At 53.9% G+C, this 21,422-nt stretch overlaps 8 protein-coding genes across 8 annotated transcripts; 6 read left to right on the top strand and 2 right to left on the bottom strand.

The window, feature by feature from the left end:
- Positions 1-366: 366 nt before the first annotated feature.
- LY79DRAFT_513454 (RNA polymerase II-binding domain-containing protein) lies at positions 367-1,798 on the top strand (the record flags this gene model as incomplete). Its single annotated transcript, XM_060554493.1, has 4 exons — positions 367-464; positions 540-631; positions 701-901; positions 954-1,798. 4 exons carry the CDS (start codon positions 367-369, stop codon positions 1,796-1,798), a joined length of 1,236 nt encoding a protein of 411 aa, XP_060415282.1.
- Positions 1,799-2,710: 912 nt separating this feature from the next.
- On the top strand, positions 2,711-5,110 carry LY79DRAFT_578948 (ABC transporter; the record flags this gene model as incomplete). The annotated part of the gene is made up of 1 exon (XM_060559988.1): positions 2,711-5,110. The coding sequence occupies one exon, from the start codon at positions 2,711-2,713 to the stop codon at positions 5,108-5,110; it is 2,400 nt and encodes a 799-aa protein (XP_060415281.1).
- A 590-nt stretch (positions 5,111-5,700) lies between these two features.
- Positions 5,701-7,386, top strand: LY79DRAFT_550671 (hydrolase). Its single transcript, XM_060557580.1, has 2 exons — positions 5,701-5,989; positions 6,069-7,386. The coding sequence occupies exons 1-2, from the start codon at positions 5,924-5,926 to the stop codon at positions 6,921-6,923; spliced, it is 921 nt and encodes a 306-aa protein (XP_060415280.1). The 5' UTR covers positions 5,701-5,923; the 3' UTR covers positions 6,924-7,386.
- Positions 7,387-8,720: 1,334 nt separating this feature from the next.
- On the top strand, positions 8,721-10,112 carry LY79DRAFT_513410 (cation efflux family protein; the record flags this gene model as incomplete). The annotated part of the gene is made up of 1 exon (XM_060554487.1): positions 8,721-10,112. The coding sequence occupies one exon, from the start codon at positions 8,721-8,723 to the stop codon at positions 10,110-10,112; it is 1,392 nt and encodes a 463-aa protein (XP_060415279.1).
- Positions 10,113-10,548: 436 nt separating this feature from the next.
- LY79DRAFT_513207 (uncharacterized protein) lies at positions 10,549-11,172 on the bottom strand (the record flags this gene model as incomplete). The annotated part of the gene is made up of 1 exon (XM_060554459.1): positions 10,549-11,172. A coding segment is annotated over one exon (624 nt), but the record flags the coding sequence as incomplete, so codon positions are not given.
- A 1,126-nt stretch (positions 11,173-12,298) lies between these two features.
- LY79DRAFT_550665 (uncharacterized protein) lies at positions 12,299-12,960 on the top strand. The gene has a single exon (XM_060557579.1). It carries the CDS (start codon positions 12,331-12,333, stop codon positions 12,676-12,678), a length of 348 nt encoding a protein of 115 aa, XP_060415277.1. The 5' UTR covers positions 12,299-12,330; the 3' UTR covers positions 12,679-12,960.
- Positions 12,961-14,986: 2,026 nt separating this feature from the next.
- On the top strand, positions 14,987-18,092 carry LY79DRAFT_684583 (family 8 glycosyl transferase; the record flags this gene model as incomplete). Its single annotated transcript, XM_060564629.1, has 7 exons — positions 14,987-15,025; positions 15,115-15,142; positions 15,200-15,306; positions 15,382-15,966; positions 16,017-16,543; positions 16,595-17,297; positions 17,373-18,092. 7 exons carry the CDS (start codon positions 14,987-14,989, stop codon positions 17,757-17,759), a joined length of 2,376 nt encoding a protein of 791 aa, XP_060415276.1. The 3' UTR covers positions 17,760-18,092.
- On the bottom strand, positions 18,060-21,148 carry LY79DRAFT_550639 (uncharacterized protein). The gene is made up of 4 exons (XM_060557577.1): positions 20,852-21,148; positions 20,649-20,753; positions 19,899-20,589; positions 18,060-19,851 (listed from the first exon to the last, which is right to left on the bottom strand). Exons 1-4 carry the CDS (start codon positions 20,873-20,875, stop codon positions 18,197-18,199), a joined length of 2,475 nt encoding a protein of 824 aa, XP_060415275.1. The 5' UTR covers positions 20,876-21,148; the 3' UTR covers positions 18,060-18,196.
- Positions 21,149-21,422: the final 274 nt, after the last annotated feature.

The raw sequence follows: 21,422 nt of genomic DNA, 5'->3' as shown, positions 1-21,422 counted from the left end.
TTGTTACTGGAGTTTCAGGGCCAGTGATTGATTGATCGTAGACCTTTTTCTCCCCTCGCCCACCTTTCCCATTGGGCGACGTACTTCACCTGGAAGTTCCCAACTTTGCACATCAACCTTTTTTCCTCTTGTGCAACCCCCCCAAAAGAAAAGAATACGTGCTATAAGTCATTGTCGCCAACTCACACACATCCTATACCCAACCTCGGAGCATGAGGCTTTTCTCGCCCCGGGGGAAAAAATCTTTGGATAACCCGGATCGTGTTCGCGACTCCAACTTCATTCACATTCCTTTACCTCTCCCTTCCCCTCTCAGTTGCAATCGCCAAAGACACACCACTTCTAGGCCCGCCCAAGCAGACCAACATGGCGTACAACGACGATGCTGTGCTGGCGAAGCTATCAGCCTTAAATGAGAGCCATGACAGCATTGCGACTGCGGCACAATGGATCATGTTCCACAAGTGAGCCTACCCACCGACTCAGACTTCAGACTCACACTCTTTCTATCAACGGACAAGCTGACTTTCTTTCTGTAGGCGACATGCAGATCGCACAGTGCAGCTCTGGTTGCAACGCCTTCGCGATTCATCAAGTACCAAGAGGCTGAGTCTGATTTACCTTGCAAACGGTAAGTGCCTCTGGGAATGAAGTTGCTGTCCATTTTCTAAGAACCAAGGTATGACTAACACACCCGTAGAGGTCACCCAACAGTCAAAGGCTCGGCACAAGGAGGATTTTCTCATCGCCTTCTCTCCAGTCATCGCCGAAGCGACGTCATTGGCCTACAAGGGAGCACCGGCTGAGATTCAAAACAAGCTTCGAAGAGTCATCGATGTATGGAAAGACCGCTTCATCTTCGAGCCGTCTGTACAACAGGCTATCGAAGCGCGCGTTGATGGTAGGCGTACCCTTGCAAAGAGTATCATTGTGATGTACTGACGCTGCAATAGAACTTGACAAGGCCCGTGGAACTGCAAAGGCAACCTTCAACAGCCCCGGTTTAGGCGGTTTGTCTATACCCTCTGAGCTCACTCCGCTCGTCGCCTCGTACCAGGACGTCTCAAAGCTCAACCTGCCCACCAAGACGGCCATCAGCACAGCCAATCAGGATTTCGATAAGATCACAGACCCCTCGGTACCTGTGCCGTCCGCCCCTGTCTACGCTGCACGCCTCAATGGGCTACTGAAAAGCTTGGCCAGTGCCGAGGGGGCTGTTGCAGAATGTGTTAAGGCCCGAAAAGGTCTCATTGGCGAACTTGAGAAACTTCTCGGTATAACCCAGGAGGCGCTGGCGAATGACGAGAGACAGTACAGCGAATTGACCTCGCGCAAAGCGGAGACCGAGGAGAAGAGACGCGAGATCGAGCAAGCCATCATGCGCGGTCTGCCCGTCCATGAGGCCTCACAATCCCCTGGCAACGGAGCATCCAAGACACCAGAGCCGGAGAGACCAGAGGTGGAGGCACTCACTCCCCCGCCTGTTGAGGCTTTCACGCCTCCTTCTGTGGAGGCATTGACCCCCCCACCTGTCCTTGATGAGCCGGCCGCCCCTCGCCATGCAAATACAGACCGCGGGCGCTCAGCTTCAAACTCGGACTTCCAGCCGCCCGCCGCATCCGGCATTGAAATGCTGTCCGCTCTTGCCTCCCAGTACCAGTCAATCCCTGTCTCTGCCAACGGTGCGAACAAGAGGCGCCGGCTTGACGGAGAGGACTTTCCGGACCTTGGAGGCGATGATGAGATTGATGCTGACGTGGCCGAAATGCTGCGCAAGGAGAGCAACGGCAGCGCTTGAGGAAGTCTTTGTCACGGACTCTCCGACATCAACGCAACTAAGACGGTTTGAAGGCATTGGGAGGGACCTTGTAATACTATACTAGAAAGCACGCAAAGGGCGCGTTCTTGACTTGAACGGTAATCACGCAGTCCGAACTATTCGGACGCTCAGTCATGAGGCATGGACTGTCATCAGTATTCGATCTCTCTCACAAGTGCTGGTTGATAACTGTGGCAAGATCGGAGCAAGGTTGTCTTCCCTTGTGCTAGACCATACTTGACAATTGCAGCGTCAGGTTCCGCTGCATTCTCACTAGTGTGCAGATACCGTGTATCTAAAAGAATTGAGAAGCTGGGGGCCATTAAGATGCAGGATGGGCAGTTAGGTACGAAATAATTGAAATACCAATTAAAACCATGCGGACAAGAAAATAAAATGAAAAGCAGTCGTGGGTTGAGATATTCGATTTATGCCCCTTTCCGTCTGCGTTATATTCTTCCCGGAGTACGTGTCTATGCGAAGGTATTCAAAGCAATGGCAAAGACTGATGGAAGGAGATAAATGGTACAAAAGAGGCAGGAAGCGCCATCATCTGCATGCTTTCCAGGGCAAGGCTTGGGTCGATCGATGATGATGCTCCTGCCTTCCTTGGCCGATACGCTGTGAAATTTTGGCGCAAAGATACTGTCGGCCCGACTATGACCGAGAGGGCCCGGTTGCAGCGCGTGTCACCGGTCAGGGTGCATTTGAGCCTGTGAATTTTAAGCGCAGACCGATGACGGAATCCTTCCCGTCCTTTCATCAGCCGGGCCTTGATTGTTGAATCCATGCGCAACTCGCCCATTTTCTTCGTATGATGACGCCTCATTATTCCACGCTCTTCGACTATGCGCTTCCCATGAGATAATATCATTCAGAACCCATTCTACAATGGCCACGGGAGTAGCGCGATCGGCGGTGTTGCTCCCGCACCGCGTCGGGAGCTGCTCCACGACTTCAAGCTCACTGTTGGCGACTCTCCCCGGCATGCGCAAAGCCTCGACGACATCAACGACCCTACAACATCCCCTCCTGTCACAGATCAGGTACTTGAACTCCAATTCGGTTCAGTCATTATCTGCGACGCGATCTGCTGCTACTCCTTGTTTTGAGCGACGGCATCCAACACCTTTCCTTCAAAAGCCTCAACTGCCCGGGCCGATTGCGGTCCTGCGCTATTTCTCGACCGGATTACCCAGACAACAAGATTCAAAACCCATTGCACGATCACAGACGGCTCATGAGAAGCAGAAGCATTTGAAGCAGGTCGAGCCAGCTATCCATAATGATGAACAACTTGACGACTTCCAAAAGACCGAGAGGGCCGCCAAAGCCGCTCAGGTTAACCTGAGCGCGAAGCTATCGAAGGAGGGCAAATCACAAGGCGGGAAGGCCGGTTTCTCGGAGATATGGCGGTTGATCAAGATTGCGCGACCGGAGCTGCGGTGGCTCGGAATCGCCATGGTTTTCCTCGTCATCTCGTCCAGTGTCACCATGTCCATTCCGTTCTCTATCGGCAGAATCCTCGACATGGCTACCAAAGACCCTTCTGAGGATGCGCGCTTATTCGGACTGACTATGCCGCAATTCTTTACTGCCCTGGGCGTCATTTTGACAGTTGGAGCCATGGCCAACTTTGGACGAGTCATCCTCCTGCGCATTGTCGGCGAGAGAGTCGTCGCCCGCCTGCGATCGTCCCTGTACAGAAGAACATATGTTCAAGACGCCGAGTTCTTTGATGCGAACCGAGTTGGAGATCTCATCTCACGCCTCAGCTCAGATACTGTTATTGTTGGCAAGTCCATCACCCAGAACATTAGCGATGGTCTGAGAGCTCTGTTCAGCGGAGGGGCCGGCTTTTGTGTCATGGTTTGGCTTAGCCCAAAGCTGACTGGACTACTCCTGATCATGCTGCCGCCCGTTGCTGTCGGCGCTTTCTTCTACGGACGCGCTATCAGGAACGTGAGCAAGGGCATTCAGAAGAACTTGGGCACATTGACCAAAATTGCCGAAGAGCGCCTCGGGAACGTGAAAACAAGTCAGGCGTTCGTCGGTGAGGTCCAAGAGGTCGCTCGCTACAACAACCAGGTCAAGAAGATATTTGCTTTGGGAAAGAAGGAGTCTACGATTGCAGCAACATTTTTTGCCTCGACGGGCTGGGCCGGCAACATGACCATTCTCGCCATGCTCATCGTAGGCGGCAACTTCGTTCGTGACGGGGCTATGAGTCTTGGGGACCTGACCTCTTTCATGATGTACACGGCTTTCGCAGGATCCAGCTTGTTCGGTCTATCATCTTTCTATTCTGAGCTCATGAAGGGAGTCGGCGCTGCCAGTCGTTTGTTCGAGCTTCAGGATAGAAAGCCCGGCATCTCTCAGACGGTTGGACTCAAGGTCAAGTCGGCACAAGGTCCTATCAAATTCTCAAATGTTTCATTTGCATATCCCACACGCCCGGCTGTCAAGATATTCAACGACCTAAACTTTGAGATCCCTTGGGGTAGCAACGTTTGTGTAGTAGGGCCGTCTGGTGGCGGTAAGTCGACTGTTGCCAGCCTGTTGCTGCGTTTCTACAATCCTACCTCCGGCTCTATCACTATCAATGGCGTCGACATTTCAAAGATGAACGTCAAGTCTTTGCGCCGTCGCATCGGCATGGTCGCGCAAGAGCCCGTCCTGTTCTCCGGCAGCATTGCCGAAAATATCTCGTACGGTAAACCTAACGCCACACGAGCCGAAATCATCGCAGCAGCTCGTCAGGCAAACTGCAACTTCATTAGCGATCTTCCCGCCGGTTTGGATACACAAGTTGGTGCCCGAGGCTCGCAGTTGTCTGGTGGCCAAAAGCAGCGGATTGCCATTGCACGAGCCCTGATTAAGGACCCCGACATCCTCATCCTCGATGAAGCTACCTCGGCGTTGGACGCTGAGTCTGAGACGCTTGTCAACGCTGCTCTCGCCTCGTTGCTCAAAGGCAAGAATACGACCATTTCGATTGCGCACCGACTATCGACCATCAAGCGTTCCGACCTGATAATTGTGCTTTCCAACAACGGCGGCGTTGCCGAGATTGGCAAGTATATAGATCTGTCGGCTGATCCGAATAGTGCGTTCAGCAAGCTCATGGAGTGGCAGATGAGCGGTGGTGAGGTTCCCGATTCTCGGCCCGGCGACAGAGGTCATATTACAGAGTCGGAAGAGATCGAGTCCGACCTTGAGCGAGAGGATCCTGAGGAGGATGCTGGGATTCAGTCACACGAGGAAGCCAAGGAGCAGGCACCGCGGCGGTGATCGATCCGTGTTCCTTTGGATCTTGCAGACGAAGAGGTACACACACCAAGCGCGGCCCCTCGATGTATTTCTTTCCTTATGTTCTAATGTTAGATGCCGCCCACATGCGGTTGAGCAGCCGCGGCAAGTCCCGTGTAACTGCGGTGCAACTGAGCGCTGGCATCTTGTGTACTTTCATAGCATTTACGCGCGACTCATCTGATAGAATCAACTCCGCTCGGTCTGGATGGACACTTTAGGGTCTTCAGATAAAAAATCGAGATTTAAAGTTACGAGAGGTACGGCCGCCCGCGAGGCACAAGATTTGATGCGGATTGTTGGCGTGACTTGGTAATCTGTGGGCATCCCAGTGTCATTCCTCCCCCTTCCGGCAAGCACGAACACAAATACGCGCCCGAAAAGACTGGCCTAGCAGGTTGTAGCAATTCTGCGTCAGCGCAAACCACGGATGAGCAAAGCGCTGGGCCGTCTTACGCTTCTCGATTTCCTTGCCAAGCCCAAAGCGGATGAAAGACTTGGAGAAAGTTGGAGCGCCCGGCTGGCTCTGCTCTCAAGGTCCAAGCTTCCCCTGTCTGCAAGCGGAGTTCTTTGTCAGTGCCACACTGCTACATAAGCGCCACCATTAACCAAATGTCTTGAATCAGACAGCTGCAGTAACACGTGAAAGGAAAACAACAAGATATATCTTACTACATCAGCTTTTACACCTTGTCAGGCTTGGTTGTCGAGTCTGCTCCGTAACGCCAGAAAATCTCGAATTTGTCTTCCTTGCCACAGCGCTCCTCATTACTCATCATCATTATCATTATCTTCATGGCGACTGAAGTTCAGAGCGTATTTGAGGTGGACGGTCACAAGCTGCACAGCACGACCTGGACGGTAAGATGCACACACGCACATACACTCCCAGCTCGTCCGCTCTTGAAACCAGTTTACATTCGCTAACCCTGCATCGCAGCCCCAAGGCACCATCAGGGCTAAACTCATCTTTGTCCATGGCTTCAGCGATCACGTCGGCCGTTACTACGAGCTTTTCCCTTACCTCGCAGGTCGCGGCATCCAGGTCTTTAGCTGGGACCAACGTGGATGGGGCCGCAGCGCCGCGAAGCCTGCCGATAGGGGCCTTACGGGCCCGACGTCGCGTGTGCTCGCTGACGTGGCTGCCTTCATCCGTGACAAGCTCTCATCTTCGTCCTTGGCGGCCGCGAAAGTGCCCTTGTTCGTCATGGGCCACTCTATGGGTGGCGGCGAGGTTCTTGCGCTGGCAAGCGACCCGCAGTACAACGACCTTGTCGCTCAAGTGCGCGGGTGGCTTCTGGAGAGCCCCTTCATCGCCTTTACACCTGGCGAGGAGCCGAGCTTTCTGAAGGTATTCTTTGGCAAATTGGCGAGCCGCGTGTTGCCACACCAGCAGCTCGTCAACGAAATTCCTGCCGATAAACTCACGCGCGATCCGGCGGTGCAGCAGAGCATCCGCGACGACGACATGATGCACAACACGGGTACGCTAGAAGGGCTCGCGGGAATGCTAGAGAGGACGGACTCGCTGGCCAACGGTAAGCTGCGGCTCAGCCCGGAGGTCAGGAGCCTGTGGCTCGGCCACGGCACCGAGGACAAGACGACATGCTTTCACGCCAGCAAGAAATGGCTCGGCGCACAGAGCATCGAGGACAGCACGCACAAGCCCTACGAGGGGGCGTACCATCAACTGCACGCGGACTTTTGTAAGGATGAGTTCTTCAAAGATGTCGGGGACTGGATCTTGGAGAGGGCTGAGGGAGAGACTGCGGCAAGGCCGGAGGCCAAGTTGTAGGAGGCTGGACGAGGCTGGATTGTCTTTGATCTAGGGTCTTGTACTTTGACTTGTGATGACGATCTGTTTTGTCGCATGCCTATGGTGATTGATGTCACGGGGTCCATGCTTATTGATTGTCTCCTATCGATTCTACACTCCCGATTCTTCCCAAAGATGACCGCAAGCGCCCTTCAAGCCCGACAGAGAAAGCCTTAGCAGGATAAACAAGCAGTCCAGCCATCGTGGATGGCGTGCTTTCGGCCGAGGACCCAGGCGGACGATGGAGGAGACCAACCGGTTAATGCCTTCCCTAGACGGGTGGGGGTTGTAGGGTTCCGGTCATGCCCGAAGCGCGACGGGGAAGCATGGACGAGAACGGGTTTGCCTTCCCGCCAGTCTTAGTCGCTGCCCTAACTAGACGACGTTTCGTCTCATAATATAAAGTACAACCGCAACCCGCGGCATTTTTTCCCAACTACCTACACACCTTCGTTGCTGTTGCCCGCGCGGATCGGCCCTCATCCTCACCGCATCCCAGAAGTGCAGGAATTGGCACAGCTACCTAGGTATACGTACCTACCTAACCATCTACTAACCTGCCAAGGTACCTACCTACCTACCTACCTACCTACCAACCTTTCAGGTACCAGAGGTAGGCAGGTAGGTACTCAATCTCCACCGCTGTGGAGCATCTTCGACCTGCTATTTGGGATGATGAACGACCTCGACTGCCCCAGATGACACCAGCATCAGCATAACCCCCCGAGTGTTTTCTTCACTACCGTCACCTGTGCATCCTGACGAAGCCGTCAAGAACCGCCGTCTCGCTGGCACTGCACTGTCAGCTCTCAGAGGACATGGAGGTGCCGGCTCGCAATGTCAGTCACCAACGGTTTGAGCTGCCCAGTAGCATACCTGCTCGCACATGCCGTCGTTGCACTCATATGAGTCGCAAGACTTGACAATTGGGCTTGACCTCTTCTCAGTCTAGGCACTCCAGATGCTCGAGCTAGTGTATGAACTCTCTCAACCTTGACCGATATTGCTTTCGAATATCATATTGCCCGCCCGCCTCACGTCTATCGTGGAGTTGCCGTTGTGAAAGAGTCCTTCCGCATGTTCCGCCCAGAAGCTCAACGACTCTCAACCCAGGAGCATAACGCCGTACACATGGCCGATCTTTCGCACACAAAGACACAAGCTTTGTGAGGCGAACGATGAGCTGCTTGACTCTGTTCTCACATCTAGCCGCAATCCGCCGTCCATGCAACCCTCCCCCGTGGGCAAGTGATTGGCTCACACTCTCTGCGCGATTTGCGACCTGCGCTTCATGCTGCTAACCTCCAGTTTGTGGGCATTTAGGCTGAACTAATCAGGACTTGACGAAGATAAGTCAGACGCGTCAACAGAGAAGCAGACGGAGGAGACAATCCTACGCACCTCACATTCAAACCGATCCTGCCCCGAGAAAAGAAGCCTTTCTTGCCGATTGCCGTCCGTTCATCTTTGCTCCAACCGGCCAAACTGGACTGAGAGTGGCAGTTGCGCGCGTTATTTGCTTGCTGGCCATAGCAACCCTGCAGGATGAGGTTCCATAGCTCTTCCTTGGAGAATAAGCGCCAAACCGACATGTCCGCCCGACATAACTCCCTCCGATGCCCGCGAACCTCGCGTTTTTTCTTCCATCCCGTAGCCTGTCTTCCTAGTACGGTACTTCTCAACTCGTCAGGCCGACGTGGGCAACACCTATCCAAGTTGGCCAACGACATCCTTCACTTGTATCTCTCTTCATAGCCTTCTGGTATCCCGCCTGGCATGGAACCCGACCTTTCCAAGAGCATTACGATGCACCCGCACCCCTTCCGCCTGCACACACCGTCTCACCTCGCCAACTCGTCTCGCCGAGGCTCCATGTCCCTCGCTAGCGATGACGCTGCCGTCATTGCTTCTAGTACGGCCCTCGAGACTGCATCGCCTCCTCCCGTCTCCTCCCAGCCTGAGAAGTATGAAGCTGCCTCTCGACATTCCACCGCCATTACCGACGTCGAGGGACAGCCCGGCCTGCGCTCTGATTCGGACCCTTATGGCCTCTCCTCTGCCTTCAAGACCCCCGAGGATCTCGCCCAGATCAAAGCTAATACTTCGCGCAAGAGGGACCCGACTGGCAGTAGCGGCCGCGGCCGCGCCAGCCCTTGGCGCCAGAGCCACAAGGTCCGGCAATTTTACGAAACCCAAAACGCCGCCATCCAGCGCATGCTCAAATCTGTCGACGAGCACGTCGCCGAGGCCCGCCAGGAGGCCGGCGAGGACCAACTCCAATTCCGCATCGCCGTGTGGGGCTCTTTCGCCGCCAATGTCGCTCTCACCGCTCTGCAGCTCTACGCCGCCATCAGCACGGGATCACTCTCTCTCATCACCACTATGGCCGACGCCATCTTCGACCCCCTGAGCAACCTGACGCTCATTCTCGCCAGCCGCGCCATTAGGCGTGTCAACCCGCGCCAATTTCCCGCGGGCAAGGCACGCCTCGAGACCGTTGGCAACATCGTCTTCTGCTTCCTCATGATCTCGGTCTCACTCATCATTATCGCCTTCGCCGCGCGCGAGCTGGCGGGCCGACCCACGACAGAAGAGACGAAGCCGTTCCGCATTGAGCCCATTGTCGCTGTTTGCGTCGCTTTCGCGACCAAATTTATCCTGTTTCTCTACTGCTTTTCCTTGAGAAACCGCTACTCTCAGGTCCGCATCCTCTGGTCTGACCACCGTAACGACCTGATGGTCAACGGTTTCGGCATCCTCACGTCCGTCGGGGGTTCCAAGCTCAAATGGTATATCGACCCAACGGGCGCCGTTGTCCTATCGCTCGTCGTATCAGGAATCTGGTTGCGAACTGCCATTGCAGAGTTTATGCTGCTCGTCGGCGTCACTGCCTCGGTTGAAACGCAGCAGCTCATCACCTATGTCTGCCTGACGCATTCCCCCGCCATTCATGGCATTGACACGGTGCGCGTCTACCATTCCGGGCCCCGGCTCATCGCCGAGGTGGACATAGTCATGAACCCTGAGAACACTCTTACCGAGACGCACGACGTGGCCGAGGCGTTGCAGATTAAACTGGAGAGTCTTCCGGACGTGGAACGGGCCTACGTACATATCGACTACGAGACTACCCACAAGCCGGAGCACGCTTTCAAGAAAGATTTGTAGGAGACAGCTCTTGGGCGTGGACCGTGATAAAAGCTTGAGCGAGAAATGCTACCGTCGATCATAAAGCACTTTAGACGCGAACAGAATAAACTAGGTCTTATCGAATGGACGGCACAAAGAACACACGAATGATCGTGCAAGGAAGCTTGGATAGCCGAAAGAGGACCGTGTTAGTTGTAGTAACGATTATGAATTACAAGTACATAATTATATTCCCTTCATGGATCAGGGTAAGAGCTGGCCGACGATGTCTGCACTGATATTGAGTCCGTCCTTACGCTGCCACTTTCTTTTACGAGTGACCGCCAGCAAGGCATGAAAAACAGTTTCAGCGGGCTCTGGTCCACTGTTACTATCAGATAATAAAGTGCTGGCCGTGGCTGGCGTTGCAAAAGGCACAAAACCTGAGCCTCCCGGAATCTAAGTCCAACAGGTCTTAGCACAAGGACTTGGAGGGCAAGGGAATAGGTGTCCTACCTTTGTTAAAACTCGACAGGGCATTGCTGATCACCAAGCACGCCTTTGAGAGGTAGTCCCAACCACCAGGACACGTGCTACTCAGCTCGTAGCCGGTAGTAGCATACCCAGCTCCGGCTGACAAGGCAAGCCATTGGTTGCAATGGCAGGCACCTCGGAAGTTGATGGCGGAAAGCTGGAGCAATGTTGAAGGGCGCAACGAGTAAAGAAAGAAGCCAGCCAGGTCTGTGAGTTCGGCCCTAGCCTCCGTCTTTCTCCTCAGTTGCAGGCCGGCGATGAACCTATTTTTGCGGTAAAGGACGGGAGTAGCTTCATGGTTTATCTGCTTGCATGTCCGCAAGATTTCGACGTGGGGGTTTCTGCACGCGAGCGTCACTACACGGGGCCTCGGTCGAGGGGCACGCAGATAGGCGATCTGGTGTTCGGGTGGCTCGACCCTCACGTAAAGTTGACGTCTGCGGTTGGACACGACGATAGGGTCCGGGGCCAGGAGCAGTAGCTCGTATATGTCTAGACGAAGCTCATAAGGAAGACTGAGAAAATTTACGTGATGCGAGTCTAGTTCCGATGCGGGCAGCCGCGACGACTATGGAAAGAGAACGCAGTCAGCGCCCGTCTTTTGAAATAAAGGTCCAGACTTGGCTTTTCCGGGGACAAGAGAAGGCTGTGCAGAAAGTAGATGTCGGACTTTAGCACGCTGCTCTACGGTCAAGTAAGCTGCAGTAGAGACGATAGGTTACTGGCAGACTGGTCTGCCGATGTGCCTGTCGTACTGGGTGGACCCTTAATACGATGGCAGAAAATCCATCCACTCGCGTTGCTGGGTTCCGTACGATACGATCAAGAGCTGGTCTGTAAGATGTCTCTGCGCTTCTGGGCACCCGCTTGGCTTGCGTCGTTCTTTTTCGATGCTCCATCAGTCTAGATGACGTAAGATGCATCGTTATAGAGTGCACTTTCCCCGGACGATCCACACTCGTGACCCAGTTTGAAGCATACTGCTACTCATGATATCGCAGGGTTCCATCCAACAGGTGACGGCGGTTGAGGGCCGCATCCAAAAACGGAACATACATTGGGGGGCGCAAGCGGCGAGGACGAGAATTGAGGAACCGAGGCATATGATGGAAGACGGCCATGGGAGCAGATTGGTTTGAGGGATGGAAAGGCCTCATGACTTACAGTCGTGAGCAGTGTCTGTAGTTCTGGTTGGTAAGCTGATCGGCCTTGATTAGCGGGGTAGACAACCTCCTTTGGAGCAGAGCGGCGGCCCAACGCATGGATATCCATTGCAGGCTGACGTAATGCAGCTGACTGCTTGCAGTTTAGACACGCCAGTTCAATTGCGTTACTCGCAATGCTGCAGGAAGGTGACACGAAAAGCGAAAAGGTCTGGACGGGCGTATGCGGTCGGGGACCATGGGATTGGTGAGAGATGGAGGAAGAGAGGGTTGAACGCCGAGAGAAAACCCCAGTGCCCGCGTCCAGCTCGGCTCAGGGTCTCTGGAAGGGACCGGGGCACCCTCATCCTGTTCTCCTAGTACAGTATATTGAGTAAGAGAAGGATATCCTTTCTGTACACGCCTCGGTCATGGAAGGGAGAGTTTACCACCAAGGGCAAGCAATGGCCCAGGCGCCACGGCTAGCCAGATACAAACGATGATGATCATTACCATGGCAGGGGAGGGTGTTGTTTGGCTTCACGTTATTCTTTCTCTTTGCCTTTGAATGACGATTTCCAATGCAAAGGTGCAGCAGATGCGGGGGAGCTCCGGCAAAATGTGTCGTCGCTTTCTCTCTCTCTCTCTCTCTCTCTCTCTCTCTCTCAATGGACAAAGTTTCGAGGGCTCCAAAGAAGAGGGGTGAGGGCAAAAGAAGGTGGGGTTTGAGTTGGCCGTTGCTTCCTTCAAGCGCATCGGAAATCCGCAGTGTCGATTGTAGGAAGGAAACGGCCAAGGGAAAGGTGGTGGCCCCGCTCCGCCCGCCTTCCTACCTGTCCATGTTTCAATCAAGGATGGCTCCGGCGGCTAGAGATGGCTATGTATTTGTACAACTGGACCGCAGTTACCCTTTGAGGGTGTCGTGGTAGGGATAAGCAGTATATACATTGGACGATCATGCATGGCGGGATGATTACCTACCTGTAGGTAAGGTGGTGAGGAGACGTGAAAGTGTACGGTACTGCATGGTGAGTTTCAAGGTAACACAGCATGTTGAGGGCACGGCAGTCATGGAAGGAAATTGGGTGTCAGAACATATCGTTCGATGCCCTTGGAGAAGCCAACAAATTGCTATAGTGTGCAGGGTCAATTTGAGCTTGGAAAATAGAACAAACCCCGAAAAAGCAAGTGCAGGACTGCAAGTGAGACGCATCATTAAAGTCGAGGTTTCCTAGTTGCCAATTTTCTTTTCTTCTTCGACTACGATGACAACGCGTGCCGCCCACGCGGTCGTGAATCTGGCCTAATTTTAAGGATGTATTTCTCATCTAGGTACTTTAACAAGGGAGGACACGCCCGTGCTTGAACGCCATACCTTGCTTGCATTACTAGGAGGTACCTATAACGCTAATATCCGGATACATCACGAACTGTGTTGAAGAATAGCCATTGTTCTCAATGAGCCCGAGGATTTCTATGGTGCCATTGCCCATCTTCCATCCTTTGGCCGTGACAAACCAGCAAGAGATATGACGAAGTTAAGATTATGTGCTTTACATCACAGAAATAGAGGGCGCGAGGCACGGAGGCAGTCAAAGGTAGCACATTGTGGGACATGCCAGGAGTGGGTGTGGAAAGCGTTCCACACAGCGAGAAGAATGGCTCCTAATACATCTGAGTCGCGTGTGGCCGTTCAGCACGCCTGCCATCGCCTGAGTGTCTGGAATCCCATCAAGCTAGGGAATGAAGTAGGGGGGAGGCGATTAACCTCAGTCATCGCAGTCGAGGCTCAACAAATAACTAAGAAGGGGTTGCTGAAGCTCATTGTGTGTCGTTGCGAGGTGGATCAGAACCAAGAGATGATTTTGTATATTATAGAATCTTGACATTACATTGCAAGTACCCGTACTCGCTAGGCAATGACGGTGAGCCGGTTCACAGTTTAAAGGGTCCTACCTACCCTAGGAGGGACCGCCTTGATAACGTACCTAAGTACCTCACCTAGGTAGGCACCTACCCACTCGAAAGGTACCTTATTGTGCCTCTGTCTAGAGCTCCGGCTCCGAGTACAAACCTGCCAGGTAGGGCTTCCAAACACGAAGGCGCAAGGGCCCCCACTGGGAAGAGCGCACTCAAAGTTCACCTCCCTCGCAACGTCAGACCGCGAAACGTCATCCTAGCTTTCGTTTCCATCCATCTTTCTTTTTCTTCTTTTCGTCATCGGAAGAAGAAAGGAAAAGTCCTGATCTGCTCCCTGACCTAGCACCTTCGGGGTTTGACGGATGAGAGAAAAGAGGTTTTGTTTTACTATTTCTCCAAAGATCCATAACCTCATTTCATCGTCAACCGCTAACATATCGCCCAGCTATCGCCGCCCGCTTGCAAGTCGCAATTTCCTTTGCTGCAACAGCTTCGCTAGTGTTGCTTTCCAACGACTACGCCATCCGTTCTGTCCTATCCGAGCCCGTATCGCTCTACCTGGGTCCCTGGTCGCGCATCATCGGCTTCCTTGCCAACAACTTGTAGTTTTCGCGAGGAGGGCAAGGTGCTTGCTTGCATGACCTTGCTTAGGCTACCCGTAGTCTGCCAACGCCTTGCAGCTAGCTGTACGTCCTCCAACTTCGCCAGCTCTAAAATAAACTAAAATGACAACCCTGGCATCACGACCAACACCGGTTTCCCGCTAATGGTATGATTACGAGCCACAGACACATTTGCGTCGGTGTCTTCCTATCCACCCACGTCTGAGATCTTGGGCTATTCCTGGTGACGTTCTTTTCCAATTTCCCAACTTTTTCCTGTGCTCCCCGGCAGTCATCCTCAAGTCGGACCTGCGTTGACTGAATACTACGTACGGGAGGATACCACATCAATTCACAGCTACCTTTTGCCAGCTGCCTGTGTACGACAAGGTACCCTGGCCCACCCTTGTTGTGTGCCCACTCCACACCTCCCTCTCGCACTCCTCCCACCTACACACACACACTCTCTCTCCGCACCAGACTGTCACCTGGACGGGACCTAGACCTGGGACGCACGGCTCGCCATCCCCGCCACACCTATCCGCTGTCCGTCACCCTACATACAAACAACTTTTGTCGTGCCGCTCTTGTTCTGCACCGCAACTGAACAAACCTGTATAATATCGTCCATGGCCATTCGCTGACATTTTCCCATTGTCATTGTCTCATCGATTCTGCTCTTGAGCTCTGTATCTTGAAACGCCTAACATATACGATGGCGTCGCTTCCTGGAGAGGATCAAGTCTATGCAACGGTTTGTCCTTCCCAAACTGACATCGCAAACTTGAATAGCGAGGGAGACAGGGAAAAGTAAACAAAGAGCTAACCGCCACTTTCACCCAGCTTTTGTTGAACGACACATACCTACCAGGTTAGTCCGGCGTCTCCAATTCCCTTTCGAGCCCTTAATTAACACATTTGCGGTCAGGTGCATTGGTTCTTGCTCACTCTCTTCGCGATGCCGGCACTTCCAAACAGCTCGTAGTCCTGGTCACGCTCGATACCGTTTCGGCTGAGGTCATCACTGAACTCAAGGTATGCCCCCAACGATTTTTCTCTACGCGACCTGTGTGGTCTTCCGAACTGCAAACTCATTCTCTTCTGCCCTAGGCTGTCTACGATCATGTCATCCCCGTCCCGCGCATACGCAACGCTCGACCCGCGAACCTATACCTGATGAACCGGCCCGACTTGCATTCGGCATTCACCAAAGTTAATCTTTGGAGGCAGACTCAATTCTCCAAAATTGTCTATATTGACGCCGATGTAGTCGCCTACAGAGCTCCTGACGAGCTGTTCGACATCGCCGCTCCCTTTTCCGCCGCGCCTGATATCGGATGGCCGGACCTTTTCAATACGGGTGTCATGGTTTTAACTCCCAACATGGGAGATTACTATGCTCTCATAGCAATGGCCGAGAGAGGTATCTCATTCGATGGCGCCGATCAGGGTCTCCTTAATATGCACTTCAAGAACACGTACAACCGCATCAGCTTCACATACAACGTGACACCCTCGGCGCATTATCAATACGTACCCGCCTATCGACACTTTCAGTCGAGTATCAACATGGTACATTTCATTGGCCCTGACAAACCCTGGTTTCAAGGTCGACAGGCAAGCAAAGGAGACTCGCCGTTTGAAGACATGATTGGGAGATGGTGGGCAGTCTATGACCGACACTACAGAGTTGCCGTGAGTTTTGCAAGGCTACCATGGCAGAATGGATGCTTACATTTGTTCAGGAAACAGCTTCTGCTCCTGCAATTCAACAGCAGAAGTATCAGGATGAGACTTCGCAGCATCAGCAGCGGGAACAGCAGATCCCTGAGATTGTACAGTACTTCACTAAAGGAGAATTCCAGCCGCAGTCGCAGGCTACTCAAGCAGCATTAACGGGTGAGCACCATTACGGGACGCAAACCCCCCGCAATCGCGGTAGCCCACACTACCAGACACCACCTCCCTCTTCGGCCCATGAGGATTATGGCTCTCCCCACCACAATGCCCATGGACCCGATTCTTCCCAGCCGCATCACCATAATGAACTGCCATACCGCGACCGTGATCAGAAATCCCAGCCTGAGATTGCGTATCAGGCTGGCCAATCGTTTCCCCCTCCCAGCGAGTCGTTTAGTAGTTTTGCTGGAACGCAGGCTGAGGCTCGATCAGAGCAGATTTCAGCACCTCAGGGGCGGGGTCCAACACCGCCACCCGTGGAACAGACGCGAGAGCCAAGCCCTCCTCCTCCTCCAGCATGGGATGCTCAGAGGTTTGTGTGCTGCCCTCTTTTTCATCTGGATTTGATTCTGACTTGGCGTAGACAACCACCACCAGTAGACTCGCGGCCCGAGGCGCTCAATTTCCCCTCGCAGACCTACGAGATGTCTCAAGACCCCGCTCCGTTTGTGCCCCCCGAACGATATCCTAGCCCCCCAAGAAATATGTGGTATGAAGTTCCGAAGCAAAAGCCAACGCAGAAGCCTCGACCTCTCTTCCCCTGGGAAGTCAATCAACCCAAACCGACCAGAATATTTACCGCAGATCTGGCCGAGCCGGAAGCAGGGGAGTCTTTGAGCACGCCGACTGGTGAGCAAGCGGCATCGCCCATATCCCAGGCTCCTGCTGAGCCATCTCTCATAGGATCATCGACGACTGGTCAAAAGGCCGAGCCCAGCACCCCGTCCACCCCGACCATCAAAGTCAGCCCATCGGATCCTTGGACCACTTTCACGCGCACAAATGCCTGGGACGAAGTGCCCGAGATCGAGCGCTACGTCGAGGGTCTTCAAAAGCATCGCCGGGGAAAGAGCCAAGGTTCGGTGGGTCTTTCTGATGAGAAGGCGGCGAAGGAGCACGGCCTCAAGCTCACCGACTTCCCAAGTGTTGTCGAACGACCTAGTCTTCCAGTCACTCCTGCACCAATTCGTCGACCAAAGTTCTGGGGTGGTGGCCCCGGGACTGGCGACGGTGATAACGAGGAGGAGCTGCCGGTCGCCTATGGCGTGCCGCCGCAGTCGGACTGGGTATGTGTGCATGGAATTCGGTGGACTCCTGCAGATTGTCTTTGCGAATTGACTAACGTGCTTTGGCGTTCCAAGGACCCTTCAGCACAGCTTCAAAAACTGGCTAAACAGCAGTCAGAAGCTTTGCTGAAGAAGCTTGGTGGTGGCGAAGGTGGTCATGAGGGTGTGAGTCGCGAGATCCCAACACGTTCCCTGCCGTTTGGTTCGGAGGGTGTCATTTCACCTACTTATGTCGCGCAGTCATCTGGAGGGGTGGTGCTCAGTCCGCAGCCGGTAAAAGGCAGCGCGACTACAAGTGCTCTGCGTAGTCTGAGTGGTGACCGGACATCGTCAGCAACCACGGCCGTCCCGCCGCCGGCCTACCAAGGCTCTGTCACCTCTTGGGAGAGCGGCGAAGGGGTATCGCTTAGAGAGACGCCGGCATTGCTGTCAAACGAGCAGCGCGATGCGTTGGACACGTAACAGGAGGTCATGAAGCGTGAGCATTCCTAACATTTAATTTACCCAGCAGCGATATTCAAGCATATGAGGGATGAAAAGTAATGGCATATGGGGATGGGACAACGCACTTTCACTGTACATTATTGGCGACCAGAGTGTAAAGATAAGGAGTGTGGTAATGCACGGCAAATTATCACGAGTTGCCGCCCACTGTTTTGGGGACTCTGGAATTCGCTGAGCGGGTGACATTGGCGCTCGGTTCGTTGGTCATGTTCACGATCTATCACTGCGGAGATGGGTATCCGGACAATGTGGCATGTCTTGCGCGTCCAAAAGTTAATCGCTAATAATCCTACAAGAAAGTGGTATGCTTTTTTACACCTTGCGAGCAAAGAGAATGAAAAGGAAGGAAAAAAGACCGCCCTAAACGCCGCGTAATGCCTTCTCTCCGTGCTCGTTTACTCATCGTCCTCGGCTTCCTCGATAGTGACGGCTCTGGCCTTGCCCTTATTACTACTGCCACTGCCACTGTCCTCCTCGGTGCTCTCCACGATAGCCGAAGCAGCTGGTGACTTATCCCCCGCACTCCGATGGGCGCTTTCGTCCTGTCCGGGAGTCTCGTCAACGGACGCCTCCGAAGGCACTGTGTTGCCCAAGCTAGACAATCCCGGTCCGTTGCCAAAGAGCTGGTTCGCTCCGCCCCAATTGGGCAATACGGGATTCGGGGAGAGGACAGGGGGGGCCTCGGCCTGACCTGTTGTGACGCCGGAACCTAGATCAACGTTGCCCCGATGTTGGTTAGACTCAGTCGAATCAGTCGGAAAGTCAATTGTAGGCGCCGAGTTGTTGTCTTGATGCTGAGTAGCACTGACGACTGGCGCATTTGGAACTGAAGCCGTTGGTTCTGCCAGCTGTATGCTCTCGCCCGTTACAGAGGGTGTCGGCTCGGGAAATGGCTGGGATCCTGGGGCGCCCTCTATGCGCTGGAGGGGCAGGAGGGACCACCCGGGAGGAATGACTACGCCTTCGGGAAGCTCCGAGCTGCCGGCAGGAATCGCATTCGAGTGGTTTGCAGCTCCGTGTCTAGTCACAACGGGACCATTCACCCGTAATCCCGGGTGAATTGGAAGTTGTGGCAAGGACATCGCAGGAAGCGGGATTTGCTGACTGTGCCCCATGTTGACAGCATTTGGAGCCAGTCCCCCATTTAGAACGTTTTGGGCTTGGTCTGATTGTTGTTGCAACTGACGAATGCGGCCGAGCTCTGCCGTAAGGAGCTGAAGTGTCTGTAGTTCTTGGTGCATACTCTGGAGCGACACAACCTCCCTTTGAATCATGTGCTCGAGCTGGAGTATTTGCTGGCGAATTGCCGACATGCTGTTGCCGCCCGGTGTCTGTACAGCTGGCGTAAAGGGGCCAGCAGGGGCTCCTTGTGCAAGAGGCGTAGGGATTGCCTCTGGAGGAACGCCCATTTGCTGAGCCAGTTGCTGCATATTCTCCCCCTGAGCAAACCCGAGACGGATGGGACCCAGCTGAAAGACACGAGCCGCTCCGTTGCGGGGTGGTTGCTGAGCCGGTTGAACCATAGGCGCAACACCAGCGGCGTTATCAGCCGGCTGTTGCTGGACACCCGGGGCTGGGGGAGCGCCTCCCGGCCCGCCGAGACCGATCCGGGCGAACATTGCTTCTCGGTTTTGCGGCGCTGCAGCATTGTTATTTTGGTTATTGGTATTGTTGCTGACAACAACAGGGCTGCGGCAGGTAGGGCAGACTTGTTGGCGCTCGAGCCAGCTCTTGAGGCAGCCAAAGTGCAAGATGTGCCCACAGGGCAGCTTTTTGGGTCGTATACGCTCGACCGCCCCATTGCTGGGGTCCCAAGGCCTCATCTCCTCTCGGCAAATGATGCAAGTATCCTCTCGTGCCAGCTCTTCCTGTGTAGCATCGGGATACTTGTTCATGTCTTCGACGGCCTTACGGTAGCGCCAGAGCGCAGACCCTCTCTTTATAACAGATCTGGCTGTCATGAAAAGGTCCCGCATAATGTGGATCGGCAGGCCATAGAACGTAAGTAGTATTCCAAAGAATACCAAGTATATGGCTAGCTTGACGCAATCTAGATGCTGTCAGAGAATGCATATGGACATGGCGGGCTGCACTTACCAGCAATGAGGTCAAGGATCAAGATCCACTGTCCCTTTGCCTCCCAGCCAGGAACCTCGATGTCCATCTCGTCGATATCCTCCTCACGGGGCAGGTCAGGCTGGTCCTCGCTCGTTGCACCACCATCATGTTCCCTCTGACGGATGATCTCTTCACGCTCCTCCCGAACCTGTCTTCTTCGCTCTTCCAATCGGTGTCTCGTTTGCGTCTTCACAATGTTCTGCTCCATGACCGACACCATGTAGCGGATTCCGGTGCGCGCGGAGCACGTTGCCAAAACAGCAAACTCGAAGAGAAACATGACCATCATGTTGGGTCGTGCTTGCTGGATGACTGTAGTCACCGTGTATCGAAGAAGCCAGACATCGTAGACCAGGCTCAAGAGGAGCGAGAGACTGAGTCGAGTGTGGAAGAGACCGGGATTCGCAGGAGGTTGTTGCTCTAGTACTTCGACACGACCGTCACCAATCCAACCCCAGACCTTGCCTGTCACCAAAGCGGTAAACATGACAAGGAACCATGCGCCAATCTCCTCCCGGAATATCGTCATCGCGAGGCATGTTTCGGTAATGGCGAACCACGCCTTTTCGGAGAGCTGCTCGACCTCTACTTGTCGCAGCGGGCCATACAGAAGCCGTTGCAGGCCATAGATCAAGGTGCCATAGATGAGATAAATGAAGTTGACCAAGACCTACACTCCATGTCAGTTGATTTCCCGGCAGGACCGGGAGCAGAGCCGGAGCAGCGTACCAGTAAGCAGAAATTGCTCTGCGCGAGGTAAACCATGGCCGAATAAAAGTTCGCTCGTTGGTGGAATGCCGAAACGACGACCGAAGCCGCCAGGGCCGTGGAAACCTGCGTTAAGAGTCAGCAATCTGGGGAGGAGGCATAGCGGGCAGACATGGAACTGAGCGAATGGGAGCTTGCTCGATAGCTCCCGAAGCGAGACCTACCCCTGCGTACCACGCGAGCCTCATCGTGAGTTTAGATGGGCTAATAACACGGGATACGGTGATGTGGAGTGAGGGATGCCCTCAAGTGCCCATGTTGTTGATGCAGGCCAAAGAAAGTCCGGATGCGTAGTGTTGGCGTGGCACGTCGGAGCTTGTAGTTGATGCCACGTTAATGACAAGCATCTAGTCAACAGTGGTGTGTGGATTACCTGAGCAGTGACGCCACGGTTTACAACGACCCAGAGCGGCAAGGTTAGAGAAAGAGCACGTGATGGTTCATTACGGCGGAACCTCGGAACTTTACTGGCCGACTCCAACCCTGAGATGGTTCTGGTACCTAGCACCCTTATCTATTGTTGGCCGGACTTTTGCCGAAGCTCCGATCCGTGACAACCTTTTGTCCGTCGACCGCTGTTGAACACAAACAACCAAGCGGGAAGGCATTTTGAACGGTCCTTCTAGTTGTTTTCTAGGTGAAACAGAGAGATAATTTTCCAGTACTGCAGACGGAAACATTTGAACTTGGCCATATATTTGTGAACTGTACATTGACATTACAGAACGTTTCGTT

The sequence above is a fragment of the Colletotrichum navitas genome, assembly GCF_030913465.1.
Source record: "Colletotrichum navitas strain CBS 125086 chromosome Unknown LY79scaffold_22, whole genome shotgun sequence".
NCBI classification, from domain to species: Eukaryota; Fungi; Ascomycota; class Sordariomycetes; order Glomerellales; family Glomerellaceae; genus Colletotrichum; species Colletotrichum navitas.
The sequence above is the reverse complement of the archived record's forward strand: the minus strand, read 5'-3'. Positions and strand labels throughout refer to the sequence as shown.